The sequence below is a fragment of the Malus domestica genome, chromosome 09, assembly GCF_042453785.1.
Source record: "Malus domestica chromosome 09, GDT2T_hap1".
Taxonomy (NCBI): Eukaryota; Viridiplantae; Streptophyta; class Magnoliopsida; order Rosales; family Rosaceae; genus Malus; species Malus domestica.
In genome coordinates this window covers 1,790,020-1,812,346 of record NC_091669.1, presented here as the reverse complement: position 1 = coordinate 1,812,346, position 22,327 = coordinate 1,790,020, and the positions used below count along the sequence as shown (strand labels likewise).

General features: G+C 39.9%; 5 protein-coding genes and 1 non-coding gene across 7 annotated transcripts; 2 read left to right on the top strand and 4 right to left on the bottom strand.

Annotated features, from left to right (window-relative positions):
- Window positions 1–1,565: 1,565 nt before the first annotated feature.
- LOC103442248 (uncharacterized) lies at window positions 1,566–6,888 on the top strand. Its single transcript, XM_070804812.1, has 2 exons — window positions 1,566–1,916; window positions 6,071–6,888. Exon 2 carries the CDS (start codon window positions 6,086–6,088, stop codon window positions 6,710–6,712), a length of 627 nt encoding a protein of 208 aa, XP_070660913.1. The 5' UTR covers window positions 1,566–1,916; window positions 6,071–6,085; the 3' UTR covers window positions 6,713–6,888.
- Window positions 6,889–8,758: 1,870 nt separating this feature from the next.
- LOC103421477 (universal stress protein A-like protein) lies at window positions 8,759–10,933 on the top strand. Its single transcript, XM_008359517.4, has 4 exons — window positions 8,759–9,151; window positions 10,088–10,209; window positions 10,300–10,418; window positions 10,586–10,933. Exons 1-4 carry the CDS (start codon window positions 8,974–8,976, stop codon window positions 10,692–10,694), a joined length of 528 nt encoding a protein of 175 aa, XP_008357739.1. The 5' UTR covers window positions 8,759–8,973; the 3' UTR covers window positions 10,695–10,933.
- Window positions 10,934–11,072: 139 nt separating this feature from the next.
- LOC103421476 (PWWP domain-containing protein 3-like) lies at window positions 11,073–14,748 on the bottom strand. Its single transcript, XM_008359516.4, has 2 exons — window positions 14,346–14,748; window positions 11,073–14,062 (listed from the first exon to the last, which is right to left on the bottom strand). Exon 2 carries the CDS (start codon window positions 14,057–14,059, stop codon window positions 11,231–11,233), a length of 2,829 nt encoding a protein of 942 aa, XP_008357738.2. The 5' UTR covers window positions 14,060–14,062; window positions 14,346–14,748; the 3' UTR covers window positions 11,073–11,230.
- A 1,331-nt stretch (window positions 14,749–16,079) lies between these two features.
- LOC103421475 (large ribosomal subunit protein bL12c-like) lies at window positions 16,080–16,964 on the bottom strand. Its single transcript, XM_008359514.4, has one exon. The coding sequence runs from the start codon at window positions 16,830–16,832 to the stop codon at window positions 16,266–16,268; it is 567 nt and encodes a 188-aa protein (XP_008357736.2). The 5' UTR covers window positions 16,833–16,964; the 3' UTR covers window positions 16,080–16,265.
- A 115-nt stretch (window positions 16,965–17,079) lies between these two features.
- Window positions 17,080–17,151, bottom strand: TRNAP-UGG (transfer RNA proline (anticodon UGG)). The gene has a single exon. It is a non-coding gene; the product is annotated as a tRNA-Pro (tRNA).
- Window positions 17,152–18,227: 1,076 nt separating this feature from the next.
- Window positions 18,228–21,760, bottom strand: LOC103442243 (monodehydroascorbate reductase 4, peroxisomal-like). 2 transcript variants are annotated; one of them, XM_070804811.1, is made up of 7 exons: window positions 21,320–21,760; window positions 20,621–20,672; window positions 20,373–20,453; window positions 20,104–20,222; window positions 19,543–19,762; window positions 19,288–19,406; window positions 18,228–19,107 (listed from the first exon to the last, which is right to left on the bottom strand). In XM_070804811.1, exons 1-6 carry the CDS (start codon window positions 21,437–21,439, stop codon window positions 19,330–19,332), a joined length of 669 nt encoding a protein of 222 aa, XP_070660912.1. In that variant the 5' UTR covers window positions 21,440–21,760; the 3' UTR covers window positions 18,228–19,107; window positions 19,288–19,329. The 2 variants fall into 2 exon arrangements, with proteins under 2 accessions (XP_070660912.1, XP_070660911.1); XM_070804810.1 differs by lacking the exons at window positions 19,288–19,406; window positions 19,543–19,762 and having other exon boundaries at window positions 21,320–21,721.
- Between the last annotated feature and the right edge of the window lie 567 nt (window positions 21,761–22,327).

Below are 22,327 nucleotides of genomic sequence, written 5' to 3'. Positions count from 1 at the left end.
TTGTTAAATGTTAATTAATTTATAAAGTATGAGAAATTTTTAGTTGTGACAGGAATACGAGTGGTACACCACGTGTTTTTATGTAAGTAGTAAGAAATTTTATTTTTTAAGTTATTAATTTTTTAACACACATATTCTATCATTTATATAGTGATACGGTGATATACCATTTCGTGTGATGATCACACTAAAAAATCTCTGGTAAAGTAGATCACAATTCTAACAAAAGGGCCGGCAAGGCAACAGAGATATGTAAAGACGATGCAAAAAGAGACTCAAGGACACATGAAATCTCGTGAGTCAACCCAAGCGGACGTGGGAGAGATTACCATAGTGTCGACATGCATTGTGGTGATCATGATTACTATTTATTTATTTATTTTAACAACAAAAAAACAAAGATTATTATTTGTTTAATAATTTTGAGTACCAATTTATCAATTTATATTGAGCTGGAGGGTAGTGTGGCAGCTTACAAGGCCTTGCTTGAAAATTGACAACCATATGCCGGTCAAACATATTAGTAATTCAAATTTGTTTAATCTTTTCGTTTTTTTTTTAAAGTATTTAGATGATAGTTTCGTCATGGCAGTCTATTTTTTTGAATTTATTTAATTAATCAAGTTGGGAGTTTGAAACATAAAGAATCATGAGTTTCATGCAGAAGTAACAAATTTGCATGATCAAATTTCAAAAATAAATCACTTCTAGCAAACGCACTTTTTATAAAATTTGTTAAAATTAGTGATTTGTTTAATTACTATTTCTAAGATTAGCCCGTCTTATATTCCGAAAATTCATTCATGATGATGCATCGTGAGTTTGAGGGAGTGTTGAAAAACCGAAAAAGAAAATTATTATGAGATTGATGAATTAGGAAATTTATTTTATTTTCTTAAGATCTTGATTATTTTGTAAGTATTTTGCTTAAGATTCACTTGTCTTGGGTACTAAGTTTATTGTATTTTTATCCCTTATAAATTCATCTAAGATGGGAGAAGATTAAAGCATTCAAAAGGCTAGAATTCTGAAATATACTTTTAGTTTTTAGAAGAAGTAGTTTCCGCCCTAACAACATTTAGGGACTAAAAATTTGAAAGCGTTTTTGGGTGCAAGAAGCAACTAGATTTGACGTGTTTTTGACAGAAAAAAAAAAACACTTCTAACATAATTGCTTACGAATAAAAGTGGTTTTTAAGAAAGTAATCCCATACTGACCGTAACGGAGGAACAAACGGAGATGTTTAGGGCAGCAGAGAGCAGGGTGGAGGACAAGGAGTGGGAAAAGAGCAGGGTAGATGAGGAACAGTTCCCCATATTTGCTGTCATCGGTAAGAGAGAGAGAGATAGAAAAATTTTATTGTGACAGAAACACAATTGATATATTACGTGTTTTTATAAAATTAGTGAAAATTTTTATTTTTTAAGTTATTAACTTTTTAACACACATATTTCATCATTTGTATAGTGACACGTAGTGTATCATCTCGTGTGCCGGTCACATTGAAAAATCTCTCATCTCTCTCAAGAGTGATGCATGAGCACCGTTTTTTCCCTATTTTTTTATTCTGCCTTCCTCAGAGTTTTATACAGAAGAAAATCTTCTGCTTTCGTTAACAAAGTTTTACAAGTCAGTTAACAAATAGATTAAAGTAGCAGACTCAGAGAGAGAGAGAGAGAGAGAGAGAGAGAGAGATTCTATTTCTTCTGCTTGCAGAGATGTTACATAAACAAGCGGCGGTTATATATAAAATCTGGGGGTTTGAGATCAGATCGAACTTCCAGCTTGTTCATCTTTCATTATACGCATTCCACATTGTATTTCAACAATCGAGCTTTTTAATCATCCAGAGTCAACCCAAGATCGCGAGCTTTGACTTAAATCTCAACCTTTGATTTGATCTCCGCTTCTCCAGGTCAGTTCTTTCTTTCACTTCCTTAATATACATTTGCATTGCTCATTTCATTCATCTATTTTCTCGTAGTTAAGATTATGAATGCCTATTTGAACCTCTCATCATAATTTAGATTAGACTAGATTGTCGCTCGAACTCGAGTTAGGAGAAAAAATGTGGAATGTAGATTAGATATCGCTAGACGATTCATGCAATTGCAAGCCAGTACTGTGATGTGATATATGATTTGCTATGCTTCTTAGTGAGTGATTTCTTTCACTCAATCGAATTACCTTTTATAATTACTAATTGGTGATTGCCTGATTTACTGCGGATCGGTCCCACTCATGTCTAACCTTTTTATTGTGAGTCCATCTGTTTGTGAAGAAGGAGGTGGATTGTATTCCCTCTCATTTACATACTCTTATCATGTTTTCCAGTGATGTGTGATCACGGTTAAGTAACGTTAACACTTTATATAATTTTTTTTATAGAAATAATAAAACAAAAAGTAATAAGAATATAAAATGTTGATGTGGCTTAACCGTGACTATACAAACAGAAGGACATGGGGAGAGTATGGAAATGGGAGGGCAGACAATCCACCTCCTGAATAAAGTCTTGACTTTCTGTTTGAGCTTTGAGAGAAGGGTTTCTTTTTTTTATTTTTTTCCTTTTTTTTTCACTATTCAATTTTACACACATCATACATGATATTGTTAAATTGCTAATTAGTTAATAAGTTAATACATCGCTAACTACTTATTCAGGTTTACCACACAAATATTTTCCATAATTTCAAGCAATAATTTTTTAGGTCAGCATTGAAAGTCTTTGATCAGAAAGCATTTAAATATCTAATTGTGATAAGAAAAAATAAGAGACAATATTATCGATAATAATGGAATAATTTTGACAGTAATCAAATGGTTAAAAAGTTTTTAATTTGGCTACTAATGACTAGGATATCTATATACTATATTTGTAGGATTGTGATACTATCTTTTTCTAAATTTGATTAATGACTTTTTATTTTCCTGCCATTGTTCTTTTCCATGTTTTAATTAATTATTAATTTTTTTCTTAATCCACTTTTCCCTCATTCAACACCCCAAAACTACAAATTCCCATCTCATCGTTTTTGGTTTTCGCATTAGATTCTCTCCCAAATAACGTCGTTTGCTTCAAAATGATTCTTTCTGCTTTCTAGACTTGGCAATTGGGAAGGATGAAACTATATTGGACATCGCTGATACATTCTTTAATAAAACGAACCTCATATCGTTGATGCATTAGGATTTTTCCCGATTAAATGTAGCATCATTTCAAAGTGGCCTAGTGATTTGGGACAAATTTCAAACCAGTATTTCACACGACACATCCTAGCTTCGATTTCTGGCGCTCGTGAATCACACGATGGTGGGCATAAAGAGCCTAGCCCGTGTAAATCACATAGTAGTTGTCATGAGGAGGCTGAAATACCTCTATGAGTCTTCTCGGCCCCCAAAAGAGTCGACTGCCGTGCTCAGCCACTAGCTGATCCCTTTTCCTTAAAGAAAAACTCTGTATTAAATGTGGCAGTAATATAGTCAATTTTAAGTGTCTATATTATTTTTATTTATTTTTTTCAATCATGGTCATAATTCAGGGCCCATGTGAACTTCCAGGGGGCGTTTGTTGCGCCGGACTATCTCGGACTGGACTAGCTTCAAGGACTAAGCTGGATTGGCTTAGACTAGACTAAGCTGGACTAATTTAGTGAAGCGTTTGGTGCAGTGTTAGACTAAGAAGCTGGATAATAACAAATTCTAATATTATATTATTTAATATATAAATTATTAATATTTTATTATGATCTAGGTGACCGGAGATGACGAGGAGTCTATCGGGAGTGGTTGTTGAGCATGACGAGGACGAGAGAGGATAGTCTTAGCTAGTCCCATGATTATTGGGGGGTCTCGCTAAGATCTCTTAGTGAAGGGTTTTGTCCATGCTAGTCCCCTTTAGTCTCATTAATGTTAGTCCCAGCATGGAACAAACACAGTATTGGACTAACAGTTAGTCCAGTCCAGTCCAGTCCCACTTAGTGAGGGCAAACAAACGCCCCCATAGATTAGAACTTAAAAATTAGGAGCAATTTGACAATACTTTATTAGAACATGAGATTTAATAATGCTTTCAAAGTAGGTGATACTTTTTTTTCCCAAATCTACAATTTGGATAATTGATGTGTGTTGATTTTGACAGTGCATTAAGAAAAAGAAGTACAACTTTCATCAGATAGAAAATTGATAGCATGTCACCACCTTTGCATTTGTCACACTTTTATGGTAACATTTCCAATCGAATTGCACCCTAACAAAAATTATTCAATTTCCAATTGTCTTTTTGGGGTAAAGAGACCGACCTCCTTTGCTTTTTCACATTGCTTTTGGCATGTGTGTTTCCCTTCCAACATTTGCATGTGTTCTCAACCAAAATATCAAAGTGCATTTCACGAAAACATGTCAGGGTAAATGTTTAGTTACGTCTTGTTTTGTGTACGTCTTAGATGTATTTTTAAAGTTTTATTAGTAAATATTATTTTTTTTCCAACAAAAAGTTTCCCGATTCGCCCAAGGGCGGATGCCCAATGGGATTAGGGTGGTTCCAACGCCACTTGTATGTTTTTTTTTTTTTTAATACAACTGGTATTGTAAACTAGTTTAGCCAACCTACATTAACGATAATTCAAACTTAAGTGCATAAGGTTGTACATTATTCTCGCCAAATTTTACGTACGACACTGATATGATGACGCTATTTTGTTTATTACACTACAAAAATCTTTATTTATATCTTATCTTTGTAAAATATAGAAAATTTGATGTAAACGTTTGTGTGGTGAAGTTATTATTTTTTGGACAAAAGTTCAATCGATTGGTGGAAGGTGAGTGAAGGGATGGGATGGGATCATAGGAGGACAGAGCAGAAATTGTTCGAGAGCTGAATTAGGCATGAGACATGAAGTGATCATTCGTCTCACGAAAACACATTGAGGGAAACTTATTCATAAACTCGGGCCTCCCTCCCTGACTTTGCCTGACGTGTCTCTGTCTCGTCTTCCTTCCCATTCCATTTTCTACAACCTTTCTCATTCTTAATTTTTTTCAGTCGGTCGGAAACACGGTCAAATACATTAAGTATTATAATAAAAGTTTACAATAACTTGTATTAGGATACTTGGTATATCCACCGTGTACTTGACTCATTGAAAAATCTCTCTGTTCCTTCAACCCAAAACCCTAATTCTTACTGCTGTGCTTTATAGAATTCGGGTTGCCTGAGTTTGATTTTGTTTCTCATGTCGGTTTTATGAGTTTAATTCTTATATAAAGAAATTAGATCATATGGGTTTAACTCCTATAGCAATATTTTTCAATGGTGTGAGTTTAATATTTGTGAGAGTTGTAATTTATAAGAATATTCAAACTCATGAGTGCTAAATATTGTAATTAGGAATCACACTCACTCATATTGACCCAAATATTATGATTTACCATGTGAGTTTGTTCTTTATAGTATCGAACTCAAATTTTCCGACCCGCTATAAAAGACTCAATAACACCTGTTGTTCTAATAATGCAAGTTTAATAAACATGCTCTATTATAAGAAATAAACTCACGAGACCCACTGGACTTAACATTTAAACTCCCGACTCATTTTTATTTGAAGACATGTTATTGAACTACGATGTTATACTATGAATAAGTAAAAACCGTTTATGTAAGTTATTCTTTCGTTGCTTTTAGTCTAGTTGCTGGAAATGGCCAACCTGCTGTCTTGATTTGGGGGTTTTGGCCCGTGAGACCCACAAGCCTTTGACCTAGTCATCAGTTGGAGATGATTTTCGTGTCATTCCAAACTATTTTTAGCCTTATGGCTGTTTGGCCGGGCCGGTTGGAGATGTGCTTATGCAACTCTCTTTCAAAACAATTTTATGGACCATTTTGCCCTCCTGTAATTACCAAGATAAAAATGCATGAAAAAAGAATAATCTCTTCACGTCTCTCCTCCCACGTACCAGTATAAAGCATAAGCATGTAGGAAAGACCCCTCCCTAGAAACTTGGGATCAAAATCTACGCTCCTTCCGCATCACCGTTGAAATTTATAAAACCTCTCATATTTTGCAGGTCAGGTGAAATCCAATGGACGAGAATAACCCGCCTCGGGCGTCACGTAACCACCACGGGAGTTCGTCGTCGTCGTCATCAACGTCCGGGTCGTCCGACCATCGCGGAGAATGTCACACGTCATCCACGGGATCCACCACGACACCAGCGCGGAAGAGCCGGTACGGGTACGCCGTCGACGACGGCGCGGGGGACCGGATCGAGTGCACGGGGAGGTTCTGCAAGTCGTGCAGCGGCGCGTTGATCGCGGACTGCGTGGCGCTCTGCTGCTGCCCCTGCGCGCTGGTGAACTTTTTGACCCTGGCGTTCGTAAAAGTGCCCTGGATGGTGGGGAGGAAGTGTTTGGGATTGGGGAAAAAGAAGGGGCAAAAGCGGGAAAAGAGGAGGAAATGCAAGGGGGGGAGGAGTAGTAAACGTGGGATCGAGTGGGTGGTGGAGAGAGGGGAGGAGGAGGGAAAAGTTCCCGAGATTTCATGGCGGGGTGGGGATGGCGAGGAGGAAATGGAGTGCGACGGTGCCAGGCAGGAGGCGGAGAGGATGTGGTTAGAATTGTACCAGATTGGACATCTGGGGTTCGGGAGAGTTTCCTTTACTGGTATTCAATCTCTGGGAAATAAGGGGCAATTAGGGAATGTAAATTAATTGTATACAATTAATTGTTTGTGTAATTTAATTTAATTTGTATACACTTGGGGTTAGTGCAGTTCAATTTGCCTTCTGTTTTATTGTTTATACTGTATACGGAGCAGAAGCGATTCACGCAGACTCATTTTCTTCTTGTATAACGGTAGAAAGTTTAATATGCAAATTTACGAAAATATCGATGATGTTTGCGGTTAAATTTATCGTATTTGCCTTGAAATAGAGGGATTATAAATCACAAGAAATGGAGTAGTTTTGGAGACGGAGACAGGGACTGAGAGACAGGAAGTGTGAGTTTGTGGCAGTGGGAGAGTGACAGGAGGCAGCATGAGGCCAAGGGAAAACTGCGAGTTGGTTACCTTTTTCAAGAAAAATAAAAATAACCAGCCTTTTAATTTGATTTTCATATTTACTTATTTTGTTTGCTGCTAGGTGTTGCTATCAGTATCACCTGTGAACTTACGCTTAGTCATGTTTTGAAATCATGAAAAGTTTAAATTGGATTTATAACTCAACTTAAGTTCGATGAAAAAATTGTAACACGAACTGGATTCATAAATTCGAAATAGGGAAAATAGGGTGGGTTATGTAACCCATCCTCACACATGGTTTACAAGTCCTGCGATCTTCTTCTTCATTGGTGCGCAGATTTTTCTTCTTCTTCAATTTGGCCTTCGATCTTCTATTTGGTTTGCTGTTGATTTTCTTCTTCGTTTCAGCGACCGTGAGCTCGTCTTCGATCTAGGTCGTACAATGGGGGTGGGTGTGGGTTGATGGAAGAACCCATCGCGTAGCCTTTCAATAAGTTGATGCCACATCCACATCATCAGTTACTTGACACAAAGACTTATACTTAGAAACATATAGATAATTAGGCTATCTCCAACCGATCCGGCCAAAGGGTCATAGGGTTAAAAATAGTTTGGAATGACACGAAAATCGTCTCCAACCAAGGGCTAGGCTAGGCCAAATGACTTGTGGGCCCCACCAGGCCAAAACCCCAAAATCAGGCCAACGGGCTGGCCATTTCCAGCCAGCCTTCCAGCGCCAGAATGTCAAGCTTGACATTTTGCCAGCTCAACCCATTTGAATGCCAACAGGTACCTGATGTCAGCATGACGCCAGCTAGCAACGGCTAGTTAACATCATGCTGTCGTTAGGTTACTATTGGAATTTGATTTTTTTTTGGACGAATTTAAACAAAAAAAAAATTATTTCCTATAAATACCTAAGCCATTCATACACCATTTCTCACATACTTTTCAATTTAGCATTACTCACTTTAGCGACACATGTCACTCGAAATCATATCTGAAAAATTATTGAGATAACATAAAGATAAGAAATCTGGAGAGTTACTCACGTTAGCGACACATGTCGCTTGAAATCCTATCCAAAAAATTATTGACATTATATAAAGATAAGAAATCATGAGGCTTATTTATTTGACGATAAGTGGCACTCAAAATATGTTGGAAAACCTTATTTTAATATAGTAGTTTAATTTAATTAACCATATTAATTCAATTAAAATAATAAATTATGTTTGGCCTATGACTCTTTGGCTCCCTTGGTTGGGGATGGTATAAAATATAGTCGGACATTGTTCATTAAAATATAATTTATCGCAGAGCTATAAGGCTAAAATGAGTCATTTGGCCCTCATTTGGTTGGATATGATCTTATGTAATGATTTTTTAATATAAACGACATGTCATGATAAAGTTATTATTATACTTGTTAATATTGAATGATCGGATTAGATAATGCAAAAGAAATTGAAGAATGCAAATAGCTTATAGTTCAGTTGATTAAGAACATTAGCTCATACACTTAAGATTCCGTGTTCAAATCTCCTTTTCCATAAGTGAATTTAGTGTAGATTATCCTATTATCGTTTGTTATTAAAAAAAAAGAATAATAGAAAGGAAAAAACTACAATGGCAATTGAGTAATTAATCAGGTTTAGACCATCAAAGACTCTTCACACCCCGCCAAATTTTTGGCAAACCATGGCATATGACACACGCTTTTATATAAGGAAGTGCCGCGTGGCACATATCGATAACTGAACGGCGTAGGTTAGTACCTTTCTATTGGATATGCGCTATCCTGCACCTAGATGCGCGCTGTGCCTAATCGGGCTTACGGCTGCGAACCCATACAAACGGAACAATTCTTGCTTCAGCTAGCGACTTCTTCAGAGAGAGTGCGAGTGAGGCTCGAGAAAGTTCCGAGTCGACTCAGTGAGCGAAGCGAAGATGGCGAATGAGCCAACTCGGATAATGCTGGGAGTGAACGAGTCGACCATCAAGGGCTACCCGCACCCCTCGATCAGCAGCAGGAAGGCGTTCGAGTGGACGCTCCAGAAGATCGTGCGCTCCAACACCAGTGGCTTCAAGCTCCAGTTCCTTCACGTTCAAGTCCCCGACGAAGACGGTCATCTCTCTCACCATCACTCTCTCTTTCTGCTTTTACTTTTATGTTTTTGCTTGTTAAATTGTGCTTGTGCTCTGTTTGGTTGCCGAGAAAACGGAGGAATTTGAATAGAAAATGAAAGGATTGGGAAATCGAAACCGTTACTGTAAATTTGTGCTGGAAAATAGTGAAATAATTTGATCAAGGAGTGTTAGGGGGTCGCAGATTGTGTGAGAGTACTAAATTGGCTTCGCAATTGAATACTTTGTTATTGTCATTTGGTTTTAAATTGCAATTAAATTGGTAATAATTGTCGATTTGACCTAATCGGCGTTGTTTTTAACAATCGTTAAGGTTTTGGTACCAAACGGGAGGCCATTGAGTATGAAGGAGCTTCATAACCTTTTAAGTAGTGTGATAATTTCTTTCAATTTTTTAGTTCGTTTAAGCGGTGAATATTGTTTACTATTTGAAGTTCAATTTCGAGTTTGATCCGTTACAAGATCGGACTATTTTCTGTACAAGTTTGTTTATGATTGTGTCTCAAAGTTGGCTTTGATATCGTGACTTCTTTTAGCATGTTTCATGTATTTTCTCGTCGTTTCTAAAGGCGTTGTGTGCCCGGAACATCATGATCATGATCATAATTATTGTCGACGCGGTCCTCTAGTATTAACCGTCATCATAGCGTAGTGAAATTGTGATCATGAATTGATCTGGATTCATTGTTGTATGAACTTTGAACAATGTTAATCACTATACGTATAGTCCGACAGTCGAGCTTCTGTATGTTCTTGTTGATTTAAGCATGCTTAGCGCTTTGTTTTGGTTGCCTTGAAAACTGTCTGATTCTTTATCCTTCTTATTAACGATGTGATGTTAACTGATCTTCGTTGCTATGTATTAACTGGAAACTAATTGTTACTGCAAATAATATGTTCCCTCTTTCTATAATAGGTTTTGACGACATGGACAGTGTGTATGCATCGCCGGAGGATTTTAAAAACTTGAAGAACAGAGACCGAGCTCGAGGGCTTCATCTGCTGGAGTTCTTTGTTGACAGATGTCATGCAATCGGGGTACTGACTTGTGTTGGGGGGCGACTTTAATTGATTGCATCTGAAGAATACTCTATTTTATGATAACACCTACGTATTGGAATCTCGTAGGTTGCTTGTGAAGCATGGATCAAAAGAGGGGATGCCAAGGAAGTAATCTGCCGCGAGGTGAAGCGTGTGCAGCCAGACCTTCTGGTGGTGGGCTGTCGGGGTCTTGGTCCTTTCCAGAGGTATCTCTAAGTCCTTACCTTTCACAGACATGCCTGATATCCACAGTTCTTAGTCTTCTGAGATTGCTGACGTCCTTTTCTCGCATCTTTTGAAACTGGCGGATAAAGTTATTGAGCAATTGTTATATATGCTCACTGCGCTGGATCCCTTTTTCTGTGATGTGCAGGGTTTTTGTTGGGACCGTGAGCGAGTTTTGCGTGAAGCATGCTGAGTGTCCGGTCATCACAATCAAGCGCAGTGCAGAGGAAACACCCCAGGATCCTGTCGATGACTGAATGTTACCGGAATGTGTATGTTTTGTTTCTTTAATTCCGTCAGTACACTTCCGGCACCAGACCCTTGTACCTAAAAACCAACTGGGAATAAATTACATGTATCGCATCGGTCGTGTGAATTTTAGTTCTTTCAAATCGCATGCAGAGGGAATTACACTAATATGTCCGATGAAACTTGAATATTTTGCGTTGTATTGCAATTAGTTTGGGAGCTCGTTTTCGAGCTTTCTTGTTCATCATCTTACATTCAGCTTAATACTCTCTCTTTGCCATATTTGTTGCTTTTGTCAAATGGAGATGTAATGTTTCGAATATGCTTCTGCATATCCCCAAAAGTTTGCGTATCGTTCCGTTTGGGACCCGAAGAAAGCTGAAATGTACATCAAACTAACTGCTGAAATTCGAATCAAAATATCGAGAGTTGTTACATGGAGGCGTATTAACTTCATCCACAAGCATCCCAAAAGAAAGCATTTAGATCTCTCCCTAAACCTACATATTCGCTCGCAGAGAAGCTGGCTGATCTACGACGACGATTAGACCATCGTGCTTACCGCCCCCAACAGCTCTTTTATCTCGCTCTCCAGTTTCGATTTCGTGACATCCGACACTTGGCCATTTGAATCATCCAGCATTGAGGTCATCTTCTCCAGTTTCTGCTTGATTAAGTCGATCTGCGACGCCTCACCAGCAGCAGCGGGTGCCTGTGAAGCTAATGCCTGGGTTTTGGTCTTGCCCCTGGACTTCTTAGCGGGAGCAGAATTGGATATTTCACTCAGTTCACGAACCTTCGAAGCAGCTGCCAGATTATGAAGCCGGAAATTGACGTTGGAAGCTCCAAACGGACTGTCGTTTTGCGAATGGTTGAAGGCTTCTTGTGCATCGGCTAGCCTTGCAAAGGAAACACGAGCGCAGAAATTGGTGTAGAACATCTCAGTTTCTGTTTCGTTCAGCTCTCCGAACTTACTATAAATCTTGATAAGATCAGCTTTTGTGGGGAGATTGGATCCAGGGCCAAATGTCACAAAAAGGGATGCAGGTGAAGCTATTTCGTCAGTCTTCCTACGCCTTTTCTTCAAATCCGGAGTTCCAGAAGCATGCTTTGATTTTCGCTTACTACCAGGCTCTGAACCTGGTGTCTCAGTAGCTTGCTTTTGTGTAGACTTAGCAGACTTTGTCTCACTGCTCTTCTTGATTCTCTTCTTCCCAGATTCAGTTTCGGGCAGGTTTTCTGCAGTCTGATTTCGGTCTTTCCCCAATGAGCCAGGTTCAGATTCTAACTTCTTTCTCTTCTTATCAGGTTGCTTCTTCTTGTATATGTCGTAGTAGGATCCACTGCGATAAATCGAGTCTCTGAATACGGACAGAAAATCCTTAACAATCTCAAAGGATTTCTTTTTTATTGGAGATGATGGATTAACAGCTGCAGAGCGGACTCCAGATAGCACGTTACGATTAGATACATTAGCTTTCATCTGATCAATGCTCTTCTTGTCATCTGCTGATGGTTTTTTCGAACTCGAGCCACCAGATATCTCATTCCCAAGACCAAGTTCTGTAGAGTCTTTCTTCTGTAACGTCTCCATGCAAGGATTCAGCATCTTCGGCGACCCAACAAGGTTCTCATTATAAACTTTCAGAGATTCTACTTCCATGTCTAGACTCCTTTTTCCAGTGCTTAGATTTATGAAGGGAGGGGACAAGTACTTGCTCCTTTTCCTCTCTCTCGTGGAAAAGGCGTGATCAATTTGGTCTTTCATGTCAGTTTGTGAACCGCCACTGCGCAAAATTGGACTATCACCAGCTTCTTCTTTGGTCTCGCCACCATTGCTTTCAATTCCAGTACCTTCAGCCTTCTTCCTGCTCCTTGTTAAGGCACCCTTCTTAGTTTCTTCCTTACGGCCACTAGAACCATTTTCAACACATGATAGTTTTTTCATCTGCGTGCTCATTGGTGTCTTTGAAAGCTTGGCCCTTCTCTTTCTGGATTCAGAAGTCAAATTACTCTCACCATGATTCTCGCCAACTTTCCGCTTCTTCCGCCCAGATGATACCCCTGCTTTCTCTGATGTTGCTCCTTCCTTTGTTTCCACCTGAATATCATCATACTCTCCCATTAGATCAGCAATGCTCTTCTGCTTCCTTCTTTGGTATTGCCTATTCTCTAAACCTTGAGCTGAATTTTCATGTAAAGGTTGATCAGTTTGACCTGATTTTCTGGGAGAAGAAAGCCAGTCTTCAAATGGCCCTTGGAGCGGGACATCCACCGCCCTCCAATCATCCTCAAGACCAGGAACTGGCTGCGCTTCGACGAAAACAGGCAAATGATAGCCCCCTTTTGAACAATAAAATGCCGACAACCAACTCTTCAAAGCATTCAGCTGAAGCTCACTAGACGTGGACATAACTTCTGCAACATGTTTCAACTCAGCAAGAAGCTCTGCCGGCTCACACAGACGATCCAAAAGCTTCCCAACCCTGCCTTCTGGCACAAGAACTCCTTCCTTAATTCCGGCATTTACTGCCAACGGCCGACCAACCTCACTCAGGAACTTTTCCTTTACACACCCACAACTCATCTTCAACATCACAATCCTTCCAACCTCATCCACAGCCTGCTGCACAGCATTAACAAACGCCTTCGAGCTACTCTGCTCCGACATCTCCCTAAAGTTCTCCTCAAACGGTTTCAGCTGCAATGAATTGCACCAAGCAAATGTTCCGTCCCCAAAATACGCCACCAGGAGTCTGTCTTTGGCCTTCAATTTCAGGGCATACTCCGAAGCGTCCAAAGGATCACAAATTTGTGCAGGCCACCACGGATGGCTCTTAATCTTTCCCCACACAAAATCACCAACAAGAAACTCATGTCCCTCATCATCCATGTCCTCACTAATCTCATCAGTTTTCTCATCCGGGTCTTCTCCAGTCCCATCCAAACAGCTCCCATTCTCTTCAACCCCTCCGTTCACATCGGTCCCGGTCTCAATAATCTCAGTCCCATCCGGGCCTTCTCCAATTCCATCCAAAGAACTCCCATTTTCTCCAACCCCTCCTCCGTTCTCACCATGATCAACCTCAGCACCGCCTCTCACCGCCTTCTTCTCGTTACTCGAACCAGACTCCAACTTCTCAACTCTCCCTTTCCCTCTCGGCTTCACCAAGCCCTCCTCAGCATCCGAGACATCAACACTCAGGTTCCCAAAACTCCTTCCACCGCCGGAACTTCCCCGACCGGACCCTCCCGAGTCGGTCACAACTTCCCCGATCGTCTTCTCCTCCGGAACTTCATGCTTATCCGGTTCAGGTGCAGAACCCAAATCCTCCTCCAGGGATGTAGTAGATCGCGTCCCTAACATCCCCATTTCCTGAAAAAAATAAAGCTCAAGCTCAAACCTTGCTTTCACAGCTGAACCCAATCACAAACAAAACCCAAAAACAGAAACACAAAATTATGCAAAAATATGTAAAAATCAGCACTTTCTAGGGTTTAGGTTTATGTCCAAAAGAGCTTGAAAATTGGAATAAAATAATTATATTAATAACTAAATGCAGTGCACTAACAAACGAGAACAAATGCATACATACAATAATATATACATACATATATATATATAACCGAAAAATAAAGAGAAAAGGGAAATTATATACCCGAAGAAACCAAAAGCTTCAAAGCTTGAAGCTTTTTTCTTTTGCTGGTCCAAGCTCTGCAAATGATTGAGAAAAACTCCGATAACAAATAAACACGGATTTCCTGAATCAAATCGAATTCTGCAGAGAAAATCCGAATTCAAATTGTGAGAGGGAGAGAAAGAAATGGTGGATGGCGGGGGTAATATATCGCGGTAAAGTGGGCGAGAAATTGGCGTGAGGCGGTGGTGGTGGTGGTGGGAACTGAGAGAGTGGAGAAGGAGAGAGTGGGAGTTGAGAAGAAGCGGCTATTTCGCTCTTGTTGTCGTTTTCTGGCAGATCGGCCATCTCCACGTTTTGTGCCCGCCCAGCTGACATTTGGGTTGGTGGGGTGCGTAGACGCGAGAGTATGGATTGGGAGCGTACTCGCTGTGCTATGGGGCCATGTGGTTGTTACTATAGGGATTTCGAGGAGGAGTAATCATGATCGCAGGTTCGATGCCGCATTGGGGATATCAAACGGCTGAAAAGCTATTATGTTTTGACGTTAAATGAAAAGCCGCGGATTTGATGTGGATGATCGCCACGTGTCCGTTGTGGATTTGGTTGGAACTAGATCCCCTCTAAGCTTAGCAAGCTGAGATTTCTGAGCAAATCATACGGACCGTTGAAATTTGATCCAACGATTGCAATTATTATAACTGTTAAAGGGCCCTCTGTTTGTAGCCATTATATCCCCTCGTAAAGGCGATCCTGAATTACTGATTGGTGATCCCAGCCAACATCTGCTTACAACGACGTTGTTTTATGGTGTAACAGGTTTTGAGACTTTTCTTAGAGAGAATTTTCAACTCGGAACATTTTTTTCTATTTCACGTGTCATAATATAAGTATAGATACATTTCATATGATAGAAAAGACAAACGTAATTCATTCGTCTAAGAATTTATTCATTCTCCCATCTTGAAAGTTTAAAAGAATATACAGTTTCTAATTTCAAATGTCCTTTTATCGAGTCAAAGGAGAATTTTGCTCATAGTTTTTGTCTCGAACTGGAAGGGGTTCGCTTTGCTTTCTTTAGGATGAACTCGCACAGATTCAACCCAAGAAAATGACAAAGCAATTATCGACATGTCGATACCAAAGACAGAATAGAATATGGGCTTTTTGGGCAGGTTGATCTCTTCCTACTTGTACATGAAGCAATGAAAGGGATGAGGAAATAATGTGCACCACCCAAACGCATATGATGGAAATTGGACTAAACAAAAAAGCTAGATTAACGTTGCTAAGTGATAAGAAGTGCCCAAATTTACCATCTCTAAGCCAAGCAAAGTACACTTCTAGCTCCACTAGCTAAACAATCAAACAACATAATCAAGCACTAGGGCGATCCAAGTCAAAAGACTTTTTACTTTGGAGGTATCGGGAGGAACGTCTATCGTACGCAGTCCCATCTTTGTTATGTGACATTTTGATCACAAAAGAACATTCTTTCCAATGCACTAGAGCTCACCCAACATAACCAAGTACTAATTTTACGAAAACTTTACGATGGACTAATGTATGACATGCACCCAAGTATTGAAGTAACATGTTCATGAAGGCACATATTATCTTGTTTTTTATACTAACAAACATCAACATCATCGATATACCGGTCATAACATTAGTAGATAACATGTTAATGAAGACACACATCGACGCCTTATTGAAATCTACAAATAACATTTGAATTTCTATGACAAATCAAACTACAAAAAGCAAAGCAATCAAATATATTCTTCACCTTAAAATTACAATTCCAACTGCATTGAGAAAATTGAAGCAAGAGAGCAATGACATATCGCTAAACACCTACAATTCCATATAAAAAGTACACAAAAACAAAGCTCATTTGCTAAAATCCCCAAACCGGATTAATTAAGCGCTAATTCATGATTAAACAATGTTAATCTTCGCCCCGGCGGCTTCCAGCTGCTTCTTCGCCTCCTCCGCCTCGTCTTTCGAAATTCCTTCCCGGAACTTCTTCGGCAAGCCCTCAATCAACTCCTTCGCCTCCTTCAGCGCCAGGCTCGTCAACGCCCTCACCGCCTTAATCACCGCGATTCTCGCGTTGCTCGGCACGTCCTCGATGACGACATCGAACTCCGTCTTCTCCTCCACGACGGCGGGGCCTTCGGCCGCTCCTGGCGCCACAGCCACCGCGGCGGCTGGGGCAAGAGCCGCGGCGGAGACACCGAGCTTGTCCTGGAGGTAGTCGACGAGGATGCGGGCCTCCTCGAGGGTGAGGCTGGAGATGTCGGTGCCGAGTTTCTCGATCTTTTCCGGGGCTCCGACGGCGGCGAGGGGGCGTATGTGGGTGGCGCGGTGGGTGAGGGTAGGGTTTTGGGGGTTGAAGGGGAATTGGAGGGTGGGTTTGGGGGAGTGGGAGGGGAAGGAGGAGGCGGAGGTTGCGGCGGGGTAGGAGGGAGTGCCCAATGTGAGTGTGGAGAGAGTGGCAGCCATTGTTGTGGATTTTCGAGGTCTGAGAGAGAGAGGGAGAGAGAAATGGAGAGTGGGAAGAAGATAGGATAAGGAATTGTGGAACGAAAATGTCCATGGGTGATATTGTAGCTGGTGGGTTTCCTTTGGTTGACGATTTTACCCTTGTGAATTGTGATAATTTTCCTTCAAATTGCACAGTAGTTCCGTCGTTTTTCAGGGGTACAAAAGGTATGTGAATAGGAAAAAAAAACAGAAAGGTCACAGACAGGGGGCATTCCGAGAATCGAACTCGGGACCTCTCGCACCCAAAGCGAGAATCATACCACTAGACCAAATGCCCTCCGTGTACTTAACTTTATGAATTTATTATTAGTTTAAACCATGTATTTAGACAGGCCAGCACATGTCATCATACAATTGGAGGAACTTTTTTTTTTTTTAAAATATATTTCTCTAGTTGTGTAATGACATTTGGTCTTCTTATAAATCCTTCCTGGTTGAGCCACACATAAGAATGACATTGCCATAAATGGACAAGATAATGCAGACCCCTGCTAACCCGAGCAAGCATTCAAATATATGTCCTACATCCATTCGGTTAATTCAATAAGAAATAGGCCTTAGCGCTCGATTTCGTTGGTTCCATCCAACTAAATCCAATTCAGTTGTGAAACTCAACGCCACTATTCTTAAACAACTTGGAGTCAGGCCTTCTTTTCGTACTCTCACAAATATGAAGAAAAAAAATGAGAAAAATTGGATTCAATTGTCAACTGTTATGGATCCATGGGTCTATGTGTCTATACAGATCATGTTCATGGATTAACGAAAATGTGCAAAATCTCTATTTACCTCTGACTCATTCTGCCCCGTATTGTGCGCACAGTGAGAAATCTCTCCCCACATTACCTTTCCATATATTTGATATGGCCAAGATAATGCAGACCCCCCCCTGGCTAACCCGAGCGAGCATTCAAATATTTGTCCTACATTCATTCGGTTAATTCAATAAGAAATAGGCCTTAGCGCTCGATTTTGTTGGTACCATCCAACTGAATCCAATTCAATTGTGAAACTCAACGCCACTATTCTTGAACAACTTGGAGTCGGGCCTTCTTTTCGCACTATTACAGATACGAAAATAATGGGAAAAATTGGATTTAATTATCAATTTTTATGGATCCATGGGTCTATGTGTCTATATAGATCTTGTTCATAAATTAACGAAATCCGCCTCTGACTCCTTCCGTCCCGTATTCTGCGTACGCAGAGAAATCTCTTCCCACATTACCTTTCCAGATATTTGATATGGCAGTCCAACTAAAGCCCACATCAACTATCCAGATATTTGATATGGCAGCCCAACTTAATAGTTTCAAGCCCAAAGCCCATATTCCAGAGATTTTGGTACAGGTATGCATATAATTCTTTGTATTTCATTCATTATTTTCAACTACAGTTTTGCTTCCTCAATATATATGATCAAATATTTGAAGCACCTCCCAATCACTTACACCTATCAATGCCACACAACAACACGGTTATGGTACAGCCCCCAAACATCTGCTCACCACCTCCGGCGCTTCCTTCCGTACCAATACGCGAGCGCTGCTATCGATGCAGCCACAACAACGCCGACAGTTGCATGAAAAGTGTACATTGGCCTCTCCTGAACGATGCCAGAACTTGTAACATCATGGGGTGGTGATGATGGCTGTGGTTTCTGGCTAACTGTCAATGCGAAACCCAAACCTTGCCTTTCCAACTCGGCTAGGTCCTCAACTTCTGGCTTCTGCCTGGTGGCCTTGGCTATAGCTTCATACTCTTCCTTGGTTCCGCCTTCGAGAAAAGACCCGACAAGTTGACCCTTTCTTACCCAATAAGCCCCGAATGTGCCTCCTGAGAAGTCTCCGAAATGGACTACATCTCCTGCATTGTCCCCGTAAAACTGCCAAGACAGGGTGAAGATTCTCGAGTAAAAGAATGGTAGATAGTCGAATTCATCAACTTGGTTTCGTTCCATAATTGCAGTAACAGCGTGCCTTGCGGATTTTCTTGCTGAGTCAACGTGTTCAAGCCTTCGGGACTCACCAAATACTTTTACTGGAAATGTGGCAACATCTCCCACTGCATAGACTGAGCTATTACTTGACTGCATCTTTCCATTCACTTTGATCCCACCTTTCTCCAGCGTTAGTTGACCTTCAAACAGGCTCTTGTTTGGACGGATTCCTATTCCCACAACAACCACGTCTGCAGGAAGACTACTTCCATCTCTAAGATTAACAGCAGTCACCTGTACAAGAATTGAGCAGAAAAATTTAGCATCTCAATCGCGTCAAATTCAAAGAAAATGTATACGTATAACCATGGAACCAATGTTTTCTCGATTTAAGAAAGTACAGAATTTGTTTTGACGAAAGCAACTCAATAACCACTCAAAGTTCATGTTATTCCAGAAGAATTTAACATCTACCTTCCTGTTCGAGGCAATGTCAAACAAGGACAAAATGGTTCCTTAAACAAACTTCACTCCTTTGGATTTGTAAAATTCTTCATAAAAACTTGCGATCTTGGGTGTGAATAATCGGGCCACTGCAAAAAACAAAAGCATTGATCCATTTGCTTACAAGAACTCTCTCACCACAAATCGAACAGATGCCCCCCAGGCCCCAACACAGATAAAAGATGCAACAACGTTTGGTCTGCATCAGAGAATAAAAGTACTTACTGCAATGTTCTTCTGGAAAAACCATCGTTACATTCATCCTATTGATCACTAATGATGCAGCACACTCCATTCCAATGTAGCCACCACCAATGACAATAGCATTCCCGCCAGACGAAGATTCCATCAAGTCTACAAGTCTATTGGCATCAGCCAAATCTCGTAAATAACACACATTTCCAGAATCTGATCCCTTGACTCCAAATTCTTCCAGCTTCAGTGCCTATTTTCGACACACAAACACATATCCATTAAATGGAGAAAGTGAATTCTCCTTAGCATCCTTTACTTCGGAAATGCCCCTTAAACTAACAGCGTTCTATAGTCTGAAAATAATGTCCGATGCAACCACATTAACACAGCTGTAGAAAAGGTAATTAGCACTTTACAGGTCTACAACAACATTTTAACTCCTCAATCAGGTTTTGTTACTCGTTTACTTGAATTCGCGGTACATCAATATTGCTTATATTGTATTTAAAATTTTCCGTTATACTTCTTTTAGCAATGACAGAACATACACAGCAAGAAAAGCAAAAAGTAAAATAAGATCAGTTTCAATACCCGAGCCCCTGTTGCAATGATGAGAACTTTGTAACTTATAGTCTCTCCAGATCCTGCCAGTAGTGTCTTGCGTCTCACATCAACAGACTTCACTTGAGTTCCGATAACTAATTCGATCCCTATAAAGAAGAAGATAACAATTATATTTCAGTTAAAGCACCACGGTTTTTACCAAAAGTGATTACGGAAAGCACAAACAAAAAAATACCACCCCCTATGATTCCTATTAACATATAAAGCTAAAGAAGCAAGACGTCATAGATACTTACCATGCTCCTTATACCACTCTGGAGTTAACCTTTCCTCATTAGCACCAACACAAGTATGAAACGATGGAAGGCGTGCAGGCGCTGCACATGAACACAATTTGCAGGAATTAATTCCATGCAGAATTTCAGGAAGAGATATGTGGGAAGTAACTAACATCAATGATGAGAAAGCATTTGCTGAAGGCATGTCTCTAATACGGCAGCCAAACATTGATGTCTAATGTCTGTGATATAGAAACATTATATACCTTCTGGAAGTAGAAAGCCTTTGCTTAAAGCAGGTCTCTCATAAGGTGGAACCTGAAAAAGATATAATCGCAACCGTTGAATCTCCCGAATCATGGAATTTACTTTCACAGAATTGATCGCTTATGTTACAAGTTGGTTCATGAAAATGGCGACTCCAAACCAACCAGGCTTTGCGAGGATTGGGGGGAACGTCTATACTCTATAGTAGACAGCCTTATCCTTGCTTTGCAAACAGGCTATTTCCACAACTCGAACCAGTGACCTTTTGGTCACAAAGGAGCAACCTTTCCGTTGTCCCAAGGCCTCGCCCTCAAAGTGTTTCACTCATGTTTTCGAAAATTATGCAAAGCAATACGATTCCATGTCACTTATGTGAGGGGGTTCATAATCGTTGGTCCAACGGTTTACATTGTTCAATCCAATCAGCTAAAAAAAATTTCCAATCCCAAAACCAATTGGCAATGCAAAGTTTGCTTAACTTTCTGATGCAGGACAACTCTCCACGTCCTCACACGCTAAACAATGTTTCAATACAAACCCAAATCCTAGAATTTGAAATAATATAAGAATTCATGTATCTTTTCCTGTCTTATCATAAAATACAAAATAAAATAAAAACACAAAACTAAATCTTGCAAATTGCACATACATATATATAATATGTATATATATATATGCATGAAGAAAAAAGAACTCACTGATTCTTCAGAAATGATGCAGAGTTCACCATGGGAGATGCCTCTCTTGGTGAATTCAAGAGCTGCATACCCAGCAGCCACCCCTCCTCCCAGAATAACATAAACAAATGCCCTTCCCATCTCTCCTTATTTTCTCTCTTGTCCCTCCCTCCTCTTTTTGTTTTTTATTGTTTTCCTGGAGTGTGGAAGAAGAGATTGAATTATATGTATATTTAATTTCTATGATTTTCTGGTTGGGAGAGCTTTCCTTTGAAGAAATGCTCTCCGAGAAAGATGAACAAACGCTGAATGTGAAGTCAGACAGGATATCATTGAGAGAGAGCTGCCTCCTTTTACCATTTACCCTTCATTGGATTTGCATTTGGATACCGATGGATGGAAAAAAATTTCCATAAGCGGAAACGGTTTGGTACAATAAGTGTTATAATTTAAGTGGTTCAAAATTATTATTTTTAAATATTTAATTATTTATATAATAATATTTGATGTGGCAGGCTGTATTTCAACACGTTAAAAAATCTTTCCAAATGAGGATTATTTGTGGGACCAACGATTTGATCGTGATGATCTTTCTTTTGTTTTTCTGAGATCAGGCCAGCGATTGATGTGGTGACACATGTAAAACGGCTATCATGTCATGTGGTGGTGGATAAGAATGAGATCATTCTTAAATTGTATCCATTCATTGTACATTGTGCGATCATAAATCATTTTAAATATTTTTATTTTAAATTAAATATGAATAGTAATTGACGAAAACTGATAGCACGATATACGATAAACAAACACGATTATAGTGGATAATATAAGAATTTGTTGGTACTAGGAATTTTGGAAATAGATTGAGGAAGAAGAGGTTGAATGGAAGTGAGAGGATTTGGAAATTATGTCAGAGTCGGAGAAGCCAACAGAATCGTGGATTAGGTAGGTTAGTGTTTCCGCCACACGTTCCCTTCTTTGAACCTATCCTCTCCTCCATCTCTTCAATATTATACGTTTTTAGAAAAT